Raw genomic sequence first — 23,980 nt, 5'->3', positions numbered from 1 at the left:
TGCCTCAACTGTAACACATTGACCTTATCTTTTTGTACATTACCCATCCTTACCACTGTGTTCACTTCACTCCTGTCTAACTTCAGAGTCCATCACAAGGTACACGTACTTGAATATACTTTAAGACACTTTGTACTTTTTGCCCTCTGTTGTCTTAGTCTGTTCAAACTATTAAAAAATACATCACAGCCTGGGTGACTTAAACAACAGACATTTCTTTCTCATAACTACAGTGACCTGAAATTTTTTTTTTTTTTTTCTGAATGCACTCACAAGTATATATAGAGTCAGCTCTGGTGTTTTCTTCCTTTTCTAATAAAGGTGCCCGCCTCAGGTGTTAGGGACTCACCCTTACAACCTCATTTAACATTTATAAAATCCTCACAGATCTGCTCTCCAAATAGCCAAATAGTGTCACATTGGGAGTTAAGGCTTCAAAATATAAATTTGGGGTGGGAGACAAGTAAAAATTCAGTAATTAATATATATTGTTATATAGTTCCTTGCTTCCTCTAATATACTCACTTAGTTAATTTACAAAACTCAAGCAAATCTTCATTATGTGCAGCAATAATAGTCAATTAACTTTCCAATTCTCTCAGGTAAGTGTCTCTAATTTAATCTCTTTCTTAAAATCTCCATTAACTGGGCCCTCCCTGGTAGCGCGGTGGGTTAAAACACAGCACTGAGAAGCTAAAGCCACTTCCGCATGAGTTCGATCCCCGCCTGCCCCGGAGGTGACCACATGGCGTGGCAGACCTCTCCTGACCCGCCCGCTGCTCCCCCCAGCAGTGTACTTCATCAATCTGCCTGTTCTGCTCCCCACTCTGTCTCTGGTGAAGCCTCTCACCGCCCTTGAACCTCTGGCCTGTACCCCAGTTCTGTATGCATAAATAAATTAAAAAAAAATCTCCATTAACCTCTTTCACTCTTATCTTTTGCTAATGATTTTGCATCTTATTTTACTTAGAAAGTAGAAGCATTAGAATAAATTTACTTCATCTATCCCGACCAGCCCTTGATCCTACCTACAAGTAATTAATTCCCCTGTACTTAGTGGAAGTCATTTCATCTACAGTCTCCCTTCTCTCAGGTATCAGCTGTTATTTTTCTGTTAGGTTTTGCAACCAGAAACAAAACAAAACAAAACAATTTCCTTTTAATAAAAACAAAACACAATGACAATAGTATGCAAATATTTAACATAATGTAGAACACATAAAAATAAATACTACGAATAGTATGATACATAATAATATTTTGTTACTCATCCATAGAAGGGCAGGTAACATCATCTCCAATTTACAGATGAGGAGGCCAAGGCATACAACGATTAAGGAATTTGCTCATGGGTTCATAATTAGTAAGGGAAAGTTTGGGGATTCTATCCCTGACAGCCAGACACCTAAGAATAAGCATGCAAGACTACCCAGAGTCAGACTTCTCTCCATCATTTCAATTCCACCTTGTACCCCCACACCCTTTGCCATCTCTGCTCTGGCTGCCCTGATTTTTTGGTCTTCCAGTGTTCCTGGTATCCTCTCATCACAGGATCTTTGCACATGCTCCTGGTTCTTTGTAAATGTTTTCCATTTAGGTAAATGGACAGGTTCCCCTATCTCTTATCTGCATAAAGCTTTTTTATCTGCACATTTCAGCTCCAACACTTCTTTGGAGAAGCCATCTCTGAGTCTTTGCAATTCACCATCAAGTTGCTCTGGAATATGTTCTTAGAGAGCTGCCAATGCTTGTTTCTGACAACTTGTCTTAGTTTGTGATACACCTTTTAGTGTGATTATGTGACTTATTTTCTTTTTTATTATTATCACGACTTACATGATTAATGTCCACACCCATACTCTCCACAGTGGGGTCACCACTTTATGACTTGGCTCACCATTTTATTTTCTAGACTTACATAGTACTTGGCACAGGCAGTGGACGGTAAAGAATGACTAAATATTTTGTGAAAAGATACGACCCTGGCTTTTAGCCCTCTAGTCATTCCTTTGCTCTGATCTCACTCTAAGTTCTTACTTCTCTCAAGGGCCCAAAGTTTTGTATCCGAGCTTTTGCGGGAGGTTGCTTATTGGGCTTTATTGGGCTTGGAAACATTTTCTTTCTTAGAAACACACACAGTTTTGTTTTGTTTTTGTTGTTTTTTTTTTTTCCTTACAGCTAATGGAGTCTTGATATGACAAACTACTGTCAAAGAGTATTTTTATTCTGATAGGCATATCCAACTTTTACACTGAAATCTAAGTCCTTTGACAAGGAATTTGTTTTATATTTTTCTGTATCCTTTAACATTTCATCCAAAGATTTGTTGTATATGATAACATTTGAAACAGCTTTTCTTTGGTGTAAGAACACATATATTTTCAATGAATACTTTTCAGTAAGCCTTCTAAACGATTTGCTATATTTTCAAGTAACTCTAATTTAATAGGCTCACCAATGTGACTAAGAAAACCTATACAAAGTTTTTAAGATTTAGTGATTTAATTTATTATTTTCTTATCTAATATAAAATAGTAAAAAATGGGAAATAATTATTTCTGTTTTGTGAAAAAAATTCTGTTTTCTCAGATTTTGGTATGTGATACCCCTATTTACTCTCTTATTTTGTGAGCATATCAAACAAGAGTAGTACAACCTGAAAATACCATACTATACCATACAATTTTGAATTTTTTCTTGTATAGTCCATGAAAAAAAAATATTTGTGTTAATGCAAAGTTATGAAGATCAATAAAGTAGTCTAAGAAAATGCTTGTTCGACTGCTTTCATGTGGGATATATCAATTTAACAGTGACATAATTTTTTTCTTAGTTATCTGATTTTGAAATCTCTTTTCAGCTTCCTTTCGCTTTAGTCATGAACATGACTAATCATAGAGTTTTGGCAGTATTTTAACATCATTACAACAGCAATTTATGTTTCAAGTGCTGAGTGTGCTCAAATTCCTAATTTTGTTTCTGTTGTTGTTTAATGTTATAGATTGATTAAAGTACAGAAGGCTGTATTCTCTGGTGTCATCATTAGGGAAACTCACAAGATTCAATCACCATATACAGCCATGTGACATACAGGAACAAAAAAAAACCTATGGCATAGTCTATATGTAAAAAATGGATTTGAATGAGAGTAAAAGGAAATCAATAATTTTAGATAAGGCAAATTATTTTTCTAACTGATGATATTTGCATTTTCTGGCCAAACTCATGAAACTGTCAGTTTTTCTGGTCTATTACACGTAGAGTGAAACCCTTTACAGGTAAGTACAGGGCAGACTGTAAACAAACTACTAGAACTACTATAAATGTTCTTTTTTTTTTTTAAATCCACCTGACAAAAGTTCGAATTGCTATCCATAAACTCAGTTTATTCAAATAGCACTGAAAATATGGAATGCATAAACTAATTTGATAATTTTACTTGTTGCATTCATTAAGATCTCACAGACAGCAGAGATGCATGTTTTAATTTTTTAACATCCCCATTTCCAAGCAGGTATGCAATGGATATAGGAAGAACTATTCCAATAACAACCTCTACAGAGTAATTTAAGTTTTGGAAATCATGAAAAATGGGCCTAATTATGACCAATGACAGTGATATAGAAACTTAAAAATACAATGCAGAGCAAAATCACCCAGTTTAAGTGCATAATCCAGAAGAACAAAGCAATTTATATACTTTCAACAATATTAAGCCATGAACAAGAGCTTAAATTAATGTCACCAATTATATACAGTAGTCTCCTAGTCACTTACTCATTTTGATTTATTCTTTATAGAAGCATGTGTGTAGAATACAGATGCTTTGTGGGTATATACAAACTGATGAGTTACATGACTGCGCTACTTTGTTAGAAGTAGTTGATCAAATGTTAGATTTTTAAAATTTATTTTCTTAATGTAACTCTATTTTACAAAGCTACAGGAACAGAATCAAAGAAATGTGTCCTGCTGAGAAAAATATTCAAAGTATAGTATAACTGCTTAGTATCCTCAGACTAATTGAGTATGTCAGACTAGTTGATTAGGATTATTTTATTTAAATGTATTTCTAAGTGCATAGCTAATTTAGAATTCAATTATTAACTTCCAATGACTATGTATGTATTTAGAATACAACTAAAGTATTTCTAAATGTATTACAGTATCAATCCTCAGTAAAATAATATGCATAAAACTAAACACAATATGGAAAAACTCTACAGTATGTAGTTCCAAGTGATGGTTGAATTGTTACTTCCATTATATTTGCTGAACTGGAAATTCACATGCAATAATTTCTATCCTTGAAATATTTCATTAGAGGCCAAAAACCAGCTAACCTAGATTCATATTGATGCAGTATCAATTTTGAAAATAACTTCAAAAAGTATTATTTCACCTACTGTATAGGTTATTTTAAAAGAATAGTTGGAGATGCTTCAGTCTAGTTTGATATTTAATGATAACTATAATTATCAAATATACTGGTACTTAAGTTATTTAACTCCAGCAAAGGTATGGGAAGCAACCACAACCAGCAATTTGCAAGACTATGCTAAGAGAACATTTTCTCCAGACAGTTTCCTCAAAAGTGCCCTCTCTAACATGTAATAAATGTGCTTGCCAAGTACAAGTCTTTACATATGATGTATCAAAAATGTAATGAAAATAAAGCAGGCATTAGCTGGTTTGACATATTTAAAAATTATTTATGGTAATAAATTTATAGCTCATTATATAAAGTTGAACAGAGGTCAAGAAGTCAGGTACATGGTGAAGATCTAATGCTTCTGAAACATTTAATTGAACAGATGAGCCCAATGTTCTTTCACATCAAATTTTTTTTTTCTAAAAATATGTTTTCCCTTTTTATACTTCTTTCCCTAACTCAAACCCTAACCTTAAAAATGTAATGCTGGGCCCTCCCTGGTGGCGCAGCGGGTTAAAGCACAGCACTGAGAATCTAAAGACGCTTCCGCATGAGTTCGATTCCCGCCTGCCCCGGAGGAGACCACATGGCGTGGCAGACCTCTCCTGACCCGCTCGCTGCTCCCCTCAGCAGTGTACTTCGTTGATCTGCCTGTCCTGTTCCCCACTCTGTCTCTGGTGAAGCCTCTCACCGCCCCTGAGCCTCTGGCCTGTACCCCAGTTCTGTATGCACAAATAAATAATTTTTAAAAAAAAAAAATGTAATGCTGTTACCAGTTGGATTCTAAGTATGGGATTTCATTTTTGGTTTAGTTTTTTGGCCATTGTAGATGAATGATATTTGTTATAGCAAGATTTAAAATATGATTAATACTGTGCATCTTGGTATATTAAGCACTTCATTTATAAGGACTCTCCTCTTTCCCATGTAGACAAAGTTGAAAAAAGTAAAAATATCCATCAAAATTCTCTAGTATCTTGTAGACTACTAAAGGTGGTTGATTTGAACTTGACTCAACTGGTTTCTCCACCCAAAAGAGGTGCTGGGTACACTTAACATAGTACTATGAGTCCATTCTTTTTGCCAGAGAAACTGAAAGTTTGTCCATGGAAATTTTTCAGTTTTCATTGACATAAGCGAATGTTGAAATTTAGGAATATAATCACACACAAAATTTCAATGAATTCTACTTGCTGACCCATCCCTTTCTGGTAATGGATTTGGGGATATAAATGAGTAAAAACCAACTTAGAAATAGAGGAAAAAAAAAAAAAAGATATCCACTTAATTTGCTTCACCTCCTCTACTACCTGTGGAGGTCTGTGCAGTAATTGGCTCAGATTCCACCTTTATGCATCAGCTCTGGCACAACAATATTAATGATCTGGAGGTGACTGAATATAAATATGACATGAATACGATACCGCTAATCATCTATTCAACATGCTCTTTACCAGTTGCTATTCAATTTCTACTGAAAAGTAAATGTAGATCATTCGTGCATTCTAGAGTTTTCTATTTTAGCTACACTAGTGTCTGTGATGAAAAACAGTCCTATGAGATTTATAGTCTTTCAACAATATTATAGAAGTAGAGTATCCCCTTTTCATTAATTTATTGGTATAAAATCATATGTAGAAGTAAATAGAAATTTTTAATATCACAAATAGTCTGTCTGCATATCTGTCTTCCTGAGACGGAGATCAAATTACACCATTTTAGGGATCTAAGATGAAAAAAAATGGTAGCTTTGAATCCATTTGTGTTCAATTTCACAAGCATTTAAAAAGTGCTGTATAATATATTTACTGTTAATTCTATATATAAAACTAAGTCACTTCTGCAATCCTTTCTGAAAGGAAGAAAATGAACAGGAATGTGAGGATAAAATACTGTAGTACAAAATATTCGCAAACTCAGTGGTAATGATAATTAGTTAATGATATTTTAATGATTTGTGAGATGCAACACTCCAATTAATAAGTCAAGGTCAGTCATTTGGAATTGTTTTTAACAACAGTTCTCTGCTATGTATCATATCTTGGAATAGAATAATAGGATCCTTAAAAACATTTAACTCCAGTATTAAAAGGGACTTTGTGAAAAGAAAGTTTGCTTTAGAGTCAATGCCCTTAATCTACAGCCTCTGAGGGAAGGAAATTTCATAAAGAAAGTTTGTCTGTCACATACTAGATTCTAAGAGGCAAAGAGGTAGGGAGAATTGCCAAGATAACAATAAGGGCCATATGGGAATACCATTTTGTTTCTTTGAGCGTGCACAAGGGAGCCAGGAGAACAGGAGCCCGGCATTAGCAGTTTAACTCAACAGTGGACCCCAAAGCATATGCACAGCTGCCAGCCCTACTCCCTGAAGAATCCAGAAGGAAGGAGCTTGATGACAGCAATGGAAAACAGTTTTTACGAAGCCTGGCATCTGCGGCTCATAATGCCTACAGCCTTGAGCCTGGCAAAGATGTGGCTATAGATAGGAATAAACACATTCATGAAAAAGCAGTCTCTGGGTGGAAAGGAGACAGAGCATTTGATGGTGCTTATATTACACATAATTTATGTTGAGGCCTGCATGAAAATAATAACAATGGCTCCACTATGAAGAAGTTTTGTTTTGGGGGGAGGGTGGATGGATGATCATCAGGATGTGGGTCTTGGTAAGGCAATAATAACTCACTAAAAGCAATTTGCTTAGTTTATCAATCAGTGGTTTCAGTTGACACAAGGCCCAAAAATTCAATTCCTTGAACTTTTGGAATGATTTTTGAACCACACTGAGCAAAAAACTCAGGTATTTTTAATCATGTAAATGGAGACTCAGTATGCAAATTTCTCGGAAAAAAAGGCATCAGAACAAGTCTTTTGCTTTTGCATTTTTTAAGAATCAGGAAAAAAGTTTTGGACAGATCATCACAACCTTTTGATAATAGGACAAAATAATAGTATAATAGTATAATATTATAATAAACTAATTATAGTAATGAGATATAAAAATAGCAAGATGTTCGTAATGACTAAGACTTAAGCATGGATGATACCAGGAGAAAATAATTATATCAACAAATACTCTATAGGAAGATTATTTTCATCATTATACACTACAGCAGATTTGCATTCAATCAATAGTAATTCTAGTAATTTTCATATGTTTTGGTAAATATATTCATACATTTACTCAATCGCAGGAAATTAAAAAAATATAAAAGTAGCAATGTGTATGTCACAACTATGATCAAATGATTGATTTTATCTTGTTTTGGGGGGAGGGTGGATGGATGATCATCAGAATGTAGGTCTTGGTAAGGCAATAATAACTCACTAAAAGCAATTTGCTTAGTTTATCAATCAGTTAATTAAAAAAATATAATAGTTTATCAATCAGTTAATTAAACAAATATAAAAGTAGCAATGTGTATGTCACAACTATGATCAAAATGGTTGGGGTTTTAACTAGATGATTATTAACTTTGGCCACATTATTCTTATTGTAATGGTATTTTCTTCTTGTAATAAATTCTGTTTCCTCGTGCTATCCACTATAACAACAATAGCAACAACTAATCAATTCAATTAAAACCAGGTAAATGAAGTAAAATTTCCACCAAACATACTGTTGAGTTATATAGCTTTACGTATAAAATGTTACATAGAAGTAACACTAAATCAACTGATCAGACTTCATTTTATATAAAGTTTGTGTGTATGAAATGTATTGTCATATAAAATTACAAAGGTGAAAATTCTTATGTTCTCCAAGTGTGTATGATATGCTTGATTTGGACCCTGATGTAAAAAAGCAAGGGAACATCTGCATTAGACATAAACCAGTAAGTATCAAATTTAATACAATTAAAGATAAAACTAAATTTATTGGAAGATTATTTTCCATTCTATATTTTTTTCTCTATTTTAAATTTTGGTATGAGAATATACTAGCAAAAATTTTGTAAGTAAATGCTAAATTTGAGACAAATTTATTTCAGTGATTATTTTCCCCATCAAAGTTATTTTTAAATAGCATCAGAACTCTAACTAAAAGTTCAAAATGTGAGAGATGGAGAAAAGCTCAGAAGGTAGAGGAGAGAGTTGCAGACAGCTCAAGTCTGAGGAGATATGTAGCGTGTTTAGTTAGTATAAGCTAAACTACTTGTAAGTAATGAAATTTGGACAGTCCAAAGTCAAGAAGCAGATGGAGAGCCTGGAAACAGGCAGATCTAATTATCACTGAACAGGCAGTTAACACTACCAAGTAGTAGTGGAAATATTACTGATAAAAGCAAATCAACAGAATAAAACGTAGAAGGAAGGCGACTGGGCAGGGTCACCACAGGCAGATCAATTGGGTAATATGTCTTGGTCCATGGCAAATCTGAATAATAAGGAGGCACACTCTTTATTTCACTTAATCTAAGAGATTTTAAGTATCTATATGTTTGTAATTTTTCAGAGATATAAGTCAGACCAAAAGTTGGTGAATTTGAGAACTTTAAAGGTTAAATCAAAAGTTGAACAAAATTATTTTTGCACATGAACATGAAGAATATAGACCTCAAAGTGAAAAAGTGGAACACAATTCTACATGCAGCAATACTTTACAAAAACAGTGACAGCAATCACTATGTCAGATTGTTAAGAGGAACAGTAAGGAGAAAATTCTGATAACCAGTAAGAAAATCAAGACCTTAGTACTACTACCACATGGAAAGAAATTCGGTTAACACCTGAATCAGCAAGGTACTGTACAAGTCTTAATATATTACAAATCAAGGTATCAGTAGGTCTATAGTGAGAATTTAATAGTTCTGATCTTCAAGACAGAAAATAATAAATTTGTGTTGTTCTAAGTCACTAAATCTGTAATAATTTGATACAGCAGCAATTTGATACAGTATCAATAATATGATACACAAATACACTGGAATATTGAGTTAATTAAAACAGGAGTGGTATAAAAGGGGAATAATTTCTCTCCCAATACTAATCTTTCTTTAGTTTCTCTAATTGATCCCATAGTTTCCAGATCACTTTCAGCTATAGGAACAGTCTCATCTTCAAATATTAAAAAGTCAGGTTAGCATAATTAAAAACATATTAAATCTAATTTAAAGCCATTCCCCACTACCCTGCTGACTCACAGAAAATAACCAGGGGCCAGCAGAGGATAATGTGATACACATTTATCTGAGGTGTTGAGGAAGAGGGCTATATAATTTACATTAAGACTTTTTCTTTTCTTGACTCTCTTATGTCTAGATTATGTGTCCTCCAGCTCTGAAGTATGGGAAGAATAAAAAGGATAAAGACTGGATCAGTAACACAAGTTGGATGGACATCTCGTTGGGTTCTCCAAAAGCACCCCAACATGTCAAAATCCAAATATTTGGCCTTCTTTTGGTGGAAGCACTCACAGGAGCCTCAGAAACACTGTGAGGGCCCTCCAGTCAGCAGAGTTCATTGATGTAGGCAATGCTCTCAGCACCTGACTGTGCAGGTCCACACTGCTTTTCTGCTTTTTCTTGTATTTCTAGTCTTACTCTCTTGAAGGCAGGGAGGGGTTTCTCTGCAAGGTAGACTTCTTTGGTAAGATACTTTTAAAATTACTAAAATCAGGCTCTCATTTAATGTGTCTGATGACCCAGGGGTGGGGCAGGGGATGGGTACATAATCTTACCAACAGTCAGTCCCAGTGAAGCCAATCATCCCTTTCTCCTCAACCTGCCCAAGAGGCAGTTTCTGTGAGCTCTTCAATGGACATTCTTCACCTGACAATCTCAGGTAAGCTTCTGCCTTTACATAGATCCCAAACTCCTCATATAGTTACCAGGTGCTCTAGGGAAATGCTTCATGCTCCACTCTGGAGTAGTCTCAGTGAATCCTACCAATTTCTGTAACCCTTGGAATCCTTCTCTAGCTCTTACATATTTGATCTAGATTGGATTTAAAAGGGGAGCACAGAATGGTCAGAATACTTAAATTCCTTTCAAAGACTCCTCCACCAATTCTATCTGTATTAGCTTGTCTTTAGGTAAGATAACTACAGGACAATTTGACTCTGTTCTAGTAAATTCACTGAGAAAAAGACTATACTCTCAGGGATCATTTCCATACCTCATAAATTCACTGAAGAGGTGTCCATTATACATAATTAATATGCATTGTCCTCAGCTTGGGGCTTTGGGCAAAATTGGATAAATATATCTTATTACATATCTTACATGATGCACCATTTTAGAATAGATAACAGCATGATATTTTAGGAAAGGTCAAACTGAAAAAAAAATGTATTTGAAATGGCAATGCACATGTCTTTATCTCTAATCAAAAAGTGATTGTAAGTGAAATAATGCAATTCCTATTCTAAATCTCCAAGTTATTCAAAACATTCATAGTTTCTAATGTTAAATACATATGTAAAATGAGTGGTTTGTTGAACAAGTGTGTGCATGAATCTGTTTACACTGATTTTATGGCTCTTGACTAAGTCTCTTCTAAACTTCACTGTAGATAACTCTAGACATTCAGGCCTTTGCCATTTTCTTAAATAAGTAAAGACGTATTTACTCCATCCTGCAGGGGAGATTCTGTATTGGCATTTCACCTTGCCTAGAAATATTCTTTCTATTTATCTCTATTTAATTCCTTCCTTTATTTGATTCACCCCAAATCGCTTTCAGTAATATCTTAAAGACCTGTTTACAAGCTAGCCCACTCTCTCAGTTTCACTTTAATTCTTTTTAATTTTTTTTTTAATTTACAGCACACCTAAAAATATGCTTGATACGTATTTGCCTTGTACATGAAAAATTAATTAACTGAAATCAACAGGGCTACTCTTCAGTCTGGTGTAGATGACTTACCTCAAGGTGTCATCACAGGCTGCATTAAATTTTAGTTTTGCTAATATAAACTTTAAATGACTTCAATAAATAAACTGTATTAAATACTTTGTAAGCAGAATACAAAGTATCAAAACTAAAAAGAAGATATTAAAAGTGATCAGAGAGAAAAAATCATTATCTTCAAGAAATGATAATTAAATTGTCAACTAATATTTTTCTATATCAAAACTGAAAATCAGGAAAATATGCATGATCTTTGAAGTGCTAAGATAAACTTTCAATTTTGAACTATACACTTAACAAAACTAGCTGTCAAGAATAAAAGTAATAATAAACAAAAACTGTAAACCTATCACTAAATGAAACTTGCAAAAAACAATGCACTACAAGAAAGAAAACAATAAAAGGATGGAGATCTTGCATACAAAAAATACATTGGGAATAAGTAAAATAGTAAATATATAGGCAAGTAAAAACTAACAAAGATGGCTTCAAACAGTGTAACAGAATCACCAGTAAAAATATTTTAAAATGATAGATAAAATACTGAGTTAAAGACCACATAAGCTAGGACAGGGAAGTTGCCTTGAAAATATTTTAAGCTCTGTATTTTTAGTGAAGAAAATAAAGGGATTGATTAAACTAAAGATAAGTTTAAAAGGTTAGATTTTAAGAAGCCTCAGTGGCCTAATGGATAAGGCATTGGCCTCCTAAAAGGTTAGATTTTAAAAGGTTTGTTTAAAAGGTTAGATTTATTTAAAAGGTTAGCAATAATAGAAAATGAATGAGAAAAATATTTAATTGTAAACAAAGCAAGGGGACACATAAAAGTAAAACAAAGGGAAAACAAAATATGATGACAGAAATACATTTGTGTATATACCCAAAATTATGTAGAAGTGAACTGAACTCTCCAGGTACAATACAAAGTCAAATTAGAAAATAAAAACCAGTCATGAGCTATTTATAAAACAATTGTAAAGGCAGACCTCATATACAGGGAAGAAAAAATCTGACAGTGGTGTTAAGCAATAAACAAGATAAATACTAGAAGAAATACTAGTCATGATGTTAATATCCACATATATTTGAGGATCATTATTAACTATATATTAATAAGAGGCTTGAGAAAGATATAATAATCTTAATTTACCTATATCTAATATCAATTTCATTATAAAGAGGCATTTTATATGCACAGATTTTATAATCACAGGTTGCACATCCACAGATTAGCAAATATTAAACACCTGAAAATTACAAATCTAGGCAAGAATGAAGAACATTAGGTCTACACATGAGCTATTGGTAGAGTTAGAAATTGGCAGTGACTTTGGTATTTGTTCTCCATATGTGTCTTCCACTAGTATATTCTTTTATAGAGTATGCATTAATATTTTCAGGCATACCATTTTAAGTACCTATCATTTCTTTTAAGATATTTTGAAATATTTTCTCACTAGATGCTCAATGAGTTACAATTAACATCTAAATTTCAATAATTCACTGTTGCTATGACCCAGACTTTAATAGTGTCCAAAACTTTGCTTTGCAGTAATATTATGACAACAAAATATAACTCCCATTTTTCTTCTTTGAGCCACTTTTTTTATACAAATTACATTTTTATGTACCCTGTGTCCATCACAGATTCTTATTTTTTGTTTTATGCAGTTGTCTTTTAAGTTTGAGATGAAAAATTAATTTTATTATAATTTATATTTATGTAGTTATTTTTATTTATAAATCTAATTATTTGCATGACTCATATTTTATGTTGAAGACTAGGCATTTTAAGCAATATAATATGCCAATTTGAAAAACAGAGCTTACTCTTTTTTTTTTTTTTTTGATATTTCTGAGCTAAATCCATTAAGTTTGAGTTCTGTATGGAATGTGGCTCTAAAGTCCTTGGTTGGCAAAATTTAGTGGTCATTAATGATAGGACAGGTATTTCCTTAAGTGCATGGATCCAAGAGTTCTCAGTCTTCTTCAAAGGATCATGTGACATACACACACACACACACACACACACATATAGGAAACAATTGAATAGGCAACCAGGTAATTAACAACAATATCTTCACCTCAAGGTTAGAGTCTTTTTTCTGATTGTAAACAGAGGCCTATCATGCATTTGAATTTCTGGATTATAAGAAACCTGATGGGTTTTTTTTTTTTTTTATTGTCCAGTGCACCTCTAAATTTTGTAGCTTTTTCTTTGAATTTTCTGGTTAGTATATTGTTTTCTCCAAATGCCAGTGACATTAAGTAAATCAGCTGCCTTTAATTTTTTTTTTTTTCCCCAACAGTTACTTCTGGGGCAATAACTTTTCACACCAGGTTTTCATATCAGGTCAGCTCCAAATCAGGTAAAATAAAGAGAGCCTTGCAAATGGGGCTCTTGTATTAAAAACAGAGAAGTCTAATAAAGAAAATCTTCTGGAAACGGGGCTGTAAAGAAGCTCTGCTACCATTTGCCCCCTCCGAAAACTGCCAAGTTACTGGTGCTCACTCTGAGGGCAGGGTGTCATTTGCTAAGTCTACAGAGGAATGGAAATCCACCCATTGGTCCTGGTTCATTTTCCTAGTTCTTTCAGCCCTCATTATCCCTCAAAGAGAAGAAAGCATAGAACCTATCAAAAACTAGGCAAGCCATCATAGTCAAATCAGAATCAAGGAGAAATTTCAAGGTAATCATATTTTGCCTTTGACATTCTTCTTTTCTGTACATACATGGTTTATCTCTTAGGTCACTGACCTCTTAATAGTTCCATGAACTCTCTCTAGCTCCTCATCAGCACTCCACTCAGGCCCAACCTACTTGAAATACAGTTCCTAATTCATCACTATTTTCCAAGAAAAATTAGTGAAACATAACAAAAATGTAGTATTGTAATATGCCAATGTTATTTGAAGTTACTGATTTATTTGGAGAATGGGCTAGAACATTAGAAAACTAAATATAGATGCAGAAAATGAAAAACAAAACACAAAAACTTCTCTTTTTACAACTCTTAGCAAATAATTTGTTAAGCCATCAATCAGCTTCTGTACTTTTTTGCCAGATTTAAATGAAATGACTACAAACCACAATAATTGTGTTCTTGCACAGAAGATATACAAGTCCTATCATATTGAAGTCTAGAACAGCTAGACATTGAGGACTATTTTTAGTTGTTAGAGGTCCTTAATATACCTCTCTCTCTCTCTGAGTTCTTCTCTGTGATTATGAGTCATTTGTAACTACTACCCTTCTTCCTTGGCATTCATGTAGGCCTTCTCAAATTATCAGCAACCAAAAAGTTAAAGCCTCTTGGTCTGGTGTCTTTGTCACAATTCTACTTGTCTTAGACTTTTAGCTTAGCTAACAATCAGAAAGATGTATCTGCTGCAAATCTGGAATATTCAACAAAATAAGTAATTTTGGACTATCTACTATTGAAATGATATAATATTTATAACTGAAAACCAGATCTATTTGCAACCAGACTCATTAACAAATAGCTCAGAAAAGCAATGTTACAGAATATCTTCAATAAAATCAATTTCACCTTGCTTATTTTTCTAAACAGTAAACTGAGGCTGAACTAAGTTAAGTGACTTGACACAAATGATTGTGTTGTAGCAGAGCCTGAATGAAGATTTCTTGATCCTAAAACTGTTTTATTATTATTATTATTATTTTCTTTTCTAATCACTAAGGGAAGAAAAAGCATTTGTATGAGTCTTTGTTCTTAACAAAGATATCCAGTGTTAGTACAGCTGGTGGCTAACATGTCCATATTATATGTTGCTGACACTTTGTATGTAATTGACTGGATTAAATGAAAACTGAGTGCATTTTCAACACTCACATATATTTGGTATTGCTGCACTCTGTGGGGCTACAAAAGTAATTTTAACAAGTATATGTGCAAGTATTCCACTTGAGAAGGTTTCAGATTTGTTGACTAAATGTCCACACAGTTAAAACAATTAGAAATTGTGAATGCTAATATGATTATTTTTCATTGTTGTATATCCCAACATAATAAAAAAATTAAAATACTGTAGCCTATTACCTATTCTTTCAATTCTTGAAAAGAAGACTCTCCAACATTCTTTTAAAATGTCAATTTATTTCTATGCTACAAGTGACATACTCAGAAAGGAGGAATTATTCAGACATTGCTACACCATAACCTCTCGATAAAGCTGATTCCTTTCTACTTTTTAATAACTCATAAACAAAAATGAGTACCTGAGGAAAGCACCATATTAATGACCTCAGAAATCCACTGAGTAATCATGTCCTGATGCTGATGATTCCAACTGAAAATAATCTCTCTCTCTCTCTCTCTCTAATACAGATACACACACACCTTTGTATATATGAGGCAGCTACTACCAACCTACAGAGCCCACACAGAAGTAAATGACACCTTAGTCACCATCACCCTCGCCGCCCACCCACGTGAACATGCACACTCACTCTCTATACATATATCGATGTATATGTATGTGCCTATATGTATTTTAATACAGTTCATCTTGTCAAAATTATACCTCTGTAGGCTCTCACTTTTTAAGAGTTTGAGAATGATTTCTGGGGCTGACAATGCATTGTAAAGTGCACATTCCTATCCTGCATTTTTAATCAAAAGTGAAACAGTCAGGTGTAATTGAATCAAAATTCATTAGACATAAAGAAAAATAATCCTAATTAGATTTTATTTTAGATTAACAAAACTCACAGTGCACATGTTGTTGGTCACAATATATTTCCCTTGAGCCTCACAATTGCTAAAAATACCAAATCAGTCACTGCCCAGATTTCGTTATGAAGTGTGTGAACTAGTGCATTAAAAAGCCATGTTAGCACTGACAAAGTTTATTGGGGCAACTGCATTCAAGATGCACATGGCATACCTTTAAATAGCACTGTTAAAATACCAAATAAAATGTCAACGTCTGTCAGGTTTCTGGCTTTCATAAATTGTTTAGACTGGGAAACATTGGGGTTTGGACATTGTTCTTTTCATATGATGTAGAAAAGAAGAAACCATAAAAAGAAAAGAACAATAAAGTGTAGCTCATTTTTGAAGTTCTTTAGTGGAAAAACATACTCTGGATCATTACCCTTCTAATCAACAATTTCCTTCTTCCTCCCAATCCTTCCCGTCTGGTATTTACCTTTCTCTCCACCCCTCACCCCTCTCTCTGGGTGGTATTCTGAGCTTATATATAGTTCTCAGTAATCATATTTTTAAAATCGCTTCAAAAGAGAATCCCAGGAGGGCATGACAGATATGTATATACTAAGGGTATTTTTAACCTGGGCCTTAGCTTTACTCACCATTTCTATGCTCTTAAAAATGCACCACAGTGCCCCGACCGCAAAGTTTCCCCAAGGAGAGAAGGCCCTGGGAGCAAGATCAGCTACTACCTACCCACAGACAAGTTAAATCACACCTTAGTGGCCATCTCCCTGCCCTCTTCCCCCACCCCTTTCCTTTTATTACCACCCCACACACCCCACAATTCCCCAACAACAACATCTCTGTTTTAGCTTCTTCTCTAGATTTCCCACACTTAATGCAACCCAGACCTCACCTTCAGCTCTCCTGAGGCCACTTTGGAAGCCAGCTCGATGACACAGCCAACAGCCATGCGTGCCGCACCGGACGAGTGCAGCTCATTCCAAATGGTGTCACTGTCCACCTGAGCAAACAGTCAGCGGAGCCCACAGAAAGAGAGAGGAAAAAAGAGAAAGAGAGGGAGAGGGGGGTTAGGGTTGGGGAGAGGGAGAGAGAAGGAGAGAGAGAAAGAAAATCTGTGAGGAAGGGCTGGCAGGGTAACAACCTATGTACAATAACATTAGTCTTCCGTCTTGGCCAGCTGAAAGGCCTTCTGGACATGGCTTTGCTTATACTTTTTCTCTACACTGCCTTCTCCAATGGAAACACATTCCTGCCATGCCTCACTGCCATTCCCTGTTTAGATTTCTCATTACAAACAGCATTACATAGGCCGGATCTGGCGTAGCTACAGGCCTGCTAGAGACTAGGCTCCAGTAGTAGATAGAGTAAGAGCTAAGAGCACTTAACTATACATAAAAATCGGATTTGCAAGTACTAGAGGGGGGAAAATTCAAATACCTTTCTGGCTGCAGGCTTACAGTTAGCCAGAGATGAGTATTAGGTAGGTAGCAGTAGTAGTCAGTGAGTAGGAAGCAGCAACCACAGTTCAGGTTCTCCAAATAAATGGAAGGAGTGTGTGGTCCTCATACTTCAAACACTAATGTTAAACTTCAAAGAGTAATTTGTTTTCACAAAAGAAGCTTAAAATTTTAAACCTTTAGTATAATTTAGCTGTTTGCATAAATGTATACTGGTATTGTCAAAATTAGACAGGTCAGTATAATACATAGTTGCTTCCATACTATGAGACATTATTATAAAAACAAAATATGAATTGTCGTTATTTTGGATTTGCTGTTACAAAACACTCTTTACACCATTTCAAATACATGCAATATGAGAACATATATAAAAAGGACCTGGAATAGTATTGGTTTCTAATCTCATATGTTACACACGTTTATGTAGAAAATATTTTATAATAAAAATACAGTACAAGTGACAGATTTGCATGGTAGAAATTTCTAATTTAGGACACATAAATTACTTGGAGCACTAAGAAATGCTATAAAAATTTTGCAACTGTACAAATATCAAGGCTTCCCACATGGGTCAAAGAGCAGAAATGTCATATAAAAGAATAATTTTTAAAAAGAAGAATTAAAGAGGCCTAATGAACATGGAAAACATACAATGAATAACAAGAATACATACTCACAATGTATTAAGCGGTTTCCTAAGATTTGTTATATTCTTTTCTCATGAGATACTAATTTAAGTGTTATCAAGAGCAATAAATGAAAAATAAATACATAAATAGCAAGTAAGAAAAATAAATAAATGAGTAGAAAGTAAGATTATATCAATAAAAGTAATAAAGAATGATGTTTTCATAATCAGATTTTCAAAATGAAACTATGATTTCTCAACAAAAAAACCTAAAAGTCATTAGGCAATTTATTAAATACTGTATCTTTGTCTTGATTTCCTCATCTTTGAAATCGCAACTTTTTAAAGAATCAGAGTGTATGATTTTGGGGAGGATTAAATGACAACTAAAGAAAAGTAGCCCAGAGAGTAGGGAAGAGGGAAAGAGAAGGGGAGCAGGGGAAAAAATATACTTTATAACTTCATTATTATTTTTGTAAAAAGTTGTGCTTTACCCTCTTGTATTTTATTTGGAACACAACCAAGAACAATTTTGACCAACGCTGCTGTTTTTCTGAATTTGTACAAATACTTCTGCCTACTGAAAAGAATCAACACTAATATAAGCATATTCTTAAGGACTGTTCTGCCCTTTTCAGTTTCTTAATTTTTGTAAGTGTTAGTGACAGAGCCAGGAAAGACCTTTCACAGTTTTTCCCATTCTTTTGTTCTAATCTCAACTTATCTTTTCCTTAATTCATCAAACAAAAAAGTACAATTTCTTTTAATAACTTATAAAAGGAATAATTATAAAATATCAGTGGCAAAATAAAAGATCAAGAGATATCCTATGCATTTGGCATCTATACCAAATTGAAAACAGAAAGAAAGAAATAATGTCTACTTAATTAAAAGCCAGCTTCTTGAGGAATGGCTATTGAAGAGAATGAGAAATGGTTATCAATATTAGGGTGTCCTTGCACACATGGCAGGTTGAGAATACATGGTTAACCTGTTGCCTTTGAACAGCCATGATTCATTTTGTTGAGTGGACATATTTAAAAATCATTTCTGGCCCTCCCTGGTGGCGCAGCGGGTTAAAGCACTGCACTAAGAAACTAAAGCCACTTCCTTATGAGTTCGATCCCCGCCTGCCCTAGAGGTGACCACATGGCGAGGCAGACCTCTCCTGACCCGCCCGCTGCTCCTCTCAGCAGTGTATTTCGTCGATCTGCCTTTTCTGCTCCCCACTCTGTCTCTGGTGAATCTTCTCACCCTCTGCATCTCTGGCCTGTACCCCAGTTCTGTACAAATAAATAAATAAATCTTTAAAAAAAAATTATTTCTGAGTATACCTACCCTTTCAACTCTGCACTTCCTTTGAAACAGATTCTGAGCAGTTAAAAGCAGTTGAAAACTATTGTTTTCAATTGGTTTATTCCACTGTGAATTGGAAATATAAATTGAAATGATCAAGTCCATGCTCAGGATTTTATAATAAATGAAGTCTTTTTTCCTGGGTGGAAATTCCAGCTTCTATTTAGAAGCCTCTGTGTTTCTACAAATCCTTTGGACAAGCACATAATAGTCTCTAGATGTTTTTCTCAGTAATTTTGTCTATTCTGAGATTTACCATATAAAAACAGTAGTATAAATATGACATGAAGTACATAAAATAATCAGGACTCCGAGTAAAGTAATTGTCTCTAGGTAGAATGATCACTGAATAATATGCAATGTCATGTAACTCATGTTTTAAGAAATAGCAATAGCAGCAATCTTCTTCCAAAAATGCTTCCTTGATATACAGAAGATAAAATTTAAATGTTAACTAGATTGTAAACAATTTTCTTGGGTTTAGAGAGAATGATGGTCAATACAGACAAGAAAAAGTATGCAAATATGAACACAGTAACAAACACCACCAAAAAGAACCTGGACAAACTTACATAAAGCAGCACAGGTTAAGGCTAAAACAATTACTATGTCTACAAATGACTCCAGAGATCAGATTGGTAATGGAGATATAACATGGTAATATTAGGTAAATGAGGGGGATCCCTAGGTGAAATTATTCAATTTAAATATTAACTAGGATTCACATTTTTAAAAAATTAATAAAAAGACCTATTTTTTGTGTGTGTGCTCTGCCAGTACAAAAATTCTGCTGTCTGAAAGAAATAGAAAAATACTTGATGGTTTCATTCATAGCAGAAGTATGAAGAACCAGGGGAGAAAGCAGTAGTAGTAGTAGTAATAATAATAATAATAAACAACTATATACCAGAGACATTTTGTGGGGATGGAGTGGGGAATGGGATCAAAAACTGGGGCTGGGTGGAGAGGTGCACTGGACTGGGGTGATGGTACACAGGTGATTTGGTGATGGGAAGCCCACAGGGATTACAACTGAGATGGAAAAAGGCACAAAATGATGTAAAAATAAGCATATTATTAAAAAAAAATTCTCCTGTCCATATGACTTATTTTTACACAAAGTTTGTAAATTTTAAGGAGAAAAGGCAAAAATGCATTTTGAAGGAAGTAGCTGGGTTAATTCCTTATGTGCAATGAACTGCTTAATACAATCAGATTTCTTTAGAGTATGGTATGCAGAGAGTGTAACTATTCTAATTCTTAATGGGATATATTTAGCCTCAGCCTGAGGGTGAGACTAGAGCAAGGATGTTCAGGTTTTCAAGTATGACACTAAAGATAAATGCTAAAAATATTCACAGTAGTAATTATTTGTTTCGTAAGAAAATTTCAATGGTAAAATTATAATTCAGCAATGATTTTAAATGAATTTGAAAGATATTAATTGTAGCAACATCATATACATTTGAAAATGCAATCTCAGATTTGCTACAATATTTATTCAGTACATAGATAACGTGGGGTATGATAGGCACCTCTTGGCAATTACTACGTAGCCATCAGTTTGTGAACAAGGTAAGAACAATTGGTTTCAGTTACTCTATTACTTGTAGTAAAGAAAACTACAGAATGATGCATCCACTAATGAAAAAATGGGGGTAGGGATAAAGGACTTGAGGTCAGTGGCAACCAAATGACAAACTGCCTAACACAGGTATAACAAGAGACAGGAAAAAGATGGAGGGAGAAAAGGAATGGAAGAGAGAAGGAGAGAGAATGAGATAGAAGAAATGTGATATGAATAGATAACAATTGAGAATGCCTAAAAAAATAATGAAATCATTGATTCAAAATTTTCAAGACATGATTAGGAAGAAACACACACCAAAACGTCAACTGCACAAACAAGCAAGAAAACCACACAAAGACACATCATAATCTAGCTACTAAAATCCCAAGCATAAATCTTGAATATAGCCAGAGAAAACAGATACCATAACATAAATTTGAATGGGGAGGGGGACTTTAGGATTTTTTTTAAAATAGAACTACTTAAACTAGAACAGAAACATATCTTCAGAGAGTTTTTAAAGAAAAAATCAACAATTCTATACAAAAAAAAAGTCTTTAGCAAATGAAGATAAACACTCTTATTCTATTGACATAAGAAAGTTACAGAAAGTGATCAAAGAAATCATTAAGGGAGACAGTATATTACCAGATGGAGACTTAAATTGACACAAAGAAAGAAGAGTGCTGAAAATGTTAAAAATAATGACATAAAGAAAGTTTTTTTTTCTTTTTTTTCTTATTTCATTCCCTTAAAAAAGATGGGGCCCTCCCTGGTGGCTCAGCGGGTTAAAGCACTGCACTAAGAAGCTTAAACCACTTCCACATGAGTTCGATTCCCGCCTGTCCCGGAGGTGACCACATGGCGCGACAGACCCCTCCTGACCCGCCTGCTGCTCCCCTCAGCAGTGTACTTCATCCATCTGCCTGTTCTGTTCCCCGTTCTGTCTCTGGTGGGTTCTCTCACCCTCCACATCTCTGGCCTGTACCCCAGTTCTGTATGAATAAATAAGTAAAATCTTAAAAAAAAAAAAAAAAAAAAAGATGAGCTAATGCAAAAGCTACCTAATGCAGAATTAATAAATTGTTATGGGGTTTATGTCATAAGTAAAAGTCAACTGCATGACAGGAAAAGTATATATAATAGGAAGTGAGGATTGCCAATAAGCTACTCTGTTTTATATTACACATGAAATTACTTAATATTAATGAAGGTAGACCGTGGTAAACACTAATAATTGTAAAGACTAGGAAAAAAAAAAAAACTAAAAAGAGGGTTCAACTAATTAATACATTAATTATGGAAATAAAATGAAGCATAATTTTAAAAACACTCAATTCAGGGTCTCCCTGGTGACCATCACCAGCCACTTTGGCATGAGTTTGATCCCAACCTGGGAGTTAACTCACATGGCACAGCAGACCTCTCCTGTATCACCCATTGCTCCATTCAGCAGTGTATTTTAGTAGAGCCATCTGTTCTGCTGTCTATTCTGTCTCTGGTGAATCCTTTCAACCCCACACCTGGCCTATACCCCAGTTTTTGTATGCATATAAATAAATACATAAATATTATTAAAAAATACTCAATCCAACATAAATTAGAAAAAAAGAAACAAAAAGAAGATAAAGCCAAATAGAACAGAAAATGATTAACAAGATGGAGGATTCAAATCCAACCATCTCAAGAACCTTGTTTAGAAACTTCTACTCAAAGTGTGGTCTGAGGAATCATGATGGTCCACAGAGTGTCTCCATTCCACAAGATAAACAAGCAACCCTTGAGATACTTTATAGCATGTTTAGAGTAACTTTATATTTATTGAATCTAATCAAAATGACTATTTTTTAGCTTATATATCATTTGTATTTCAGTTTTAGTAATTCTTTTTTATTGCATTTTTCAAAAGTATGGCTCTATAATGATGAAATGAAACATAAACAAATAAAAGATTGTCCTTCACCACACTGTAATTTGAGAAGAGTTGATTTCACAGAGAAAGAACTTTCTTTCCAAGTTGTTGAAAGAAAAAAATCTGTTTGGGTATGCGATGTATTAAGAAAAGGTTAAGGTAGAGGTAGAATTGGGAATGTGTTATTAGAAGTTTTGTTACTAAATTAGCCCTGTTGAGGTAAGTTATGCCGAGAGAGTTGACTACCAATAATTTGTCTAAAAATTACATAAATAATTTCTTAGAAATATCCATGACTCAGAATGTGGAAAAATTCTTAGATTTTCTGATTATCTGTTTAATAACAGTCATTGGACAATTTCTACTCTACCTTATCCCATTCTCTTGGGTGGTACTTTAGCAAAGATATTATCTACATTTAGTGCAATAAGATCTTTCTAACTTTATTGATGTTAGAGACACTGAAAACAAGTACTTTTACTTACAAACTGGTAAAGTTGATTAGGTTCATTAAATCCTCTAAAAAATGGAAATAAAATCACCTTCCTCATGTAATTATTAATAGCATTAAATTAGCCACTATGTAAATTGTTTAACAGCACAATGCAATGGGCAAAGTAGCAAGTTCTCAGTAGATAATAACCAAAGTAAAGAAAAAAAAAAATCTGAGTTTTAGTTCCAACATTACTTTTTATTCCACAGCACATCAAAACCAAAAATCATCTGTGATAATGCTAGAAGCCAGAAACTACCTCCAATCAGAAAGCTACATTTTTTTTTTTAAAGCTACATATGGATCTAGTTCAACTGGAGTTTCCTGAATGAATATGGGTCTTTTCCAAGCACATCCAGCACAGCTCAATCATTGGCACCCGAAACAAAGCTAAAGCTGCACATGATAGAAATTAAGCTACCTGTGCTGAGAGTGGATGTGAAATATTTAAAAGGGAAAGAGAATATTTAAAAGGGAAAGAGAATGACTTAGAAAAAAAGGAATTTAGGCAGTCTCCTTTAAATAATTTAAACACAGCTTGTTGATTCCTTTTAGAAATATTCCCAAAGTTAAGT

The 23,980-nt window shown here is 34.1% G+C and overlaps 1 protein-coding gene across 2 annotated transcripts in view; it reads right to left on the bottom strand.

Annotated features, from left to right (window-relative positions):
- Window positions 1-23,980, bottom strand: part of HDAC9 (histone deacetylase 9) — a 458,777-nt gene that overhangs the window by 163,965 nt on the left and 270,832 nt on the right. For both annotated transcript variants that reach the window (XM_004676745.1, XM_012720959.1), the window contains exon 17: window positions 16,879-16,986. In XM_004676745.1, the coding sequence (XP_004676802.1) occupies window positions 16,879-16,986 (108 nt within the window). The remainder of the gene's footprint in view (window positions 1-16,878; window positions 16,987-23,980) is intronic.

This window comes from Condylura cristata, unplaced genomic scaffold (genome assembly GCF_000260355.1).
Source record: "Condylura cristata isolate star-nosed mole 26May11 unplaced genomic scaffold, ConCri1.0 scaffold00005, whole genome shotgun sequence".
NCBI classification, from domain to species: Eukaryota; Metazoa; Chordata; class Mammalia; order Eulipotyphla; family Talpidae; genus Condylura; species Condylura cristata.
The sequence above is the reverse complement of the archived record's forward strand: the minus strand, read 5'-3'. Positions and strand labels throughout refer to the sequence as shown.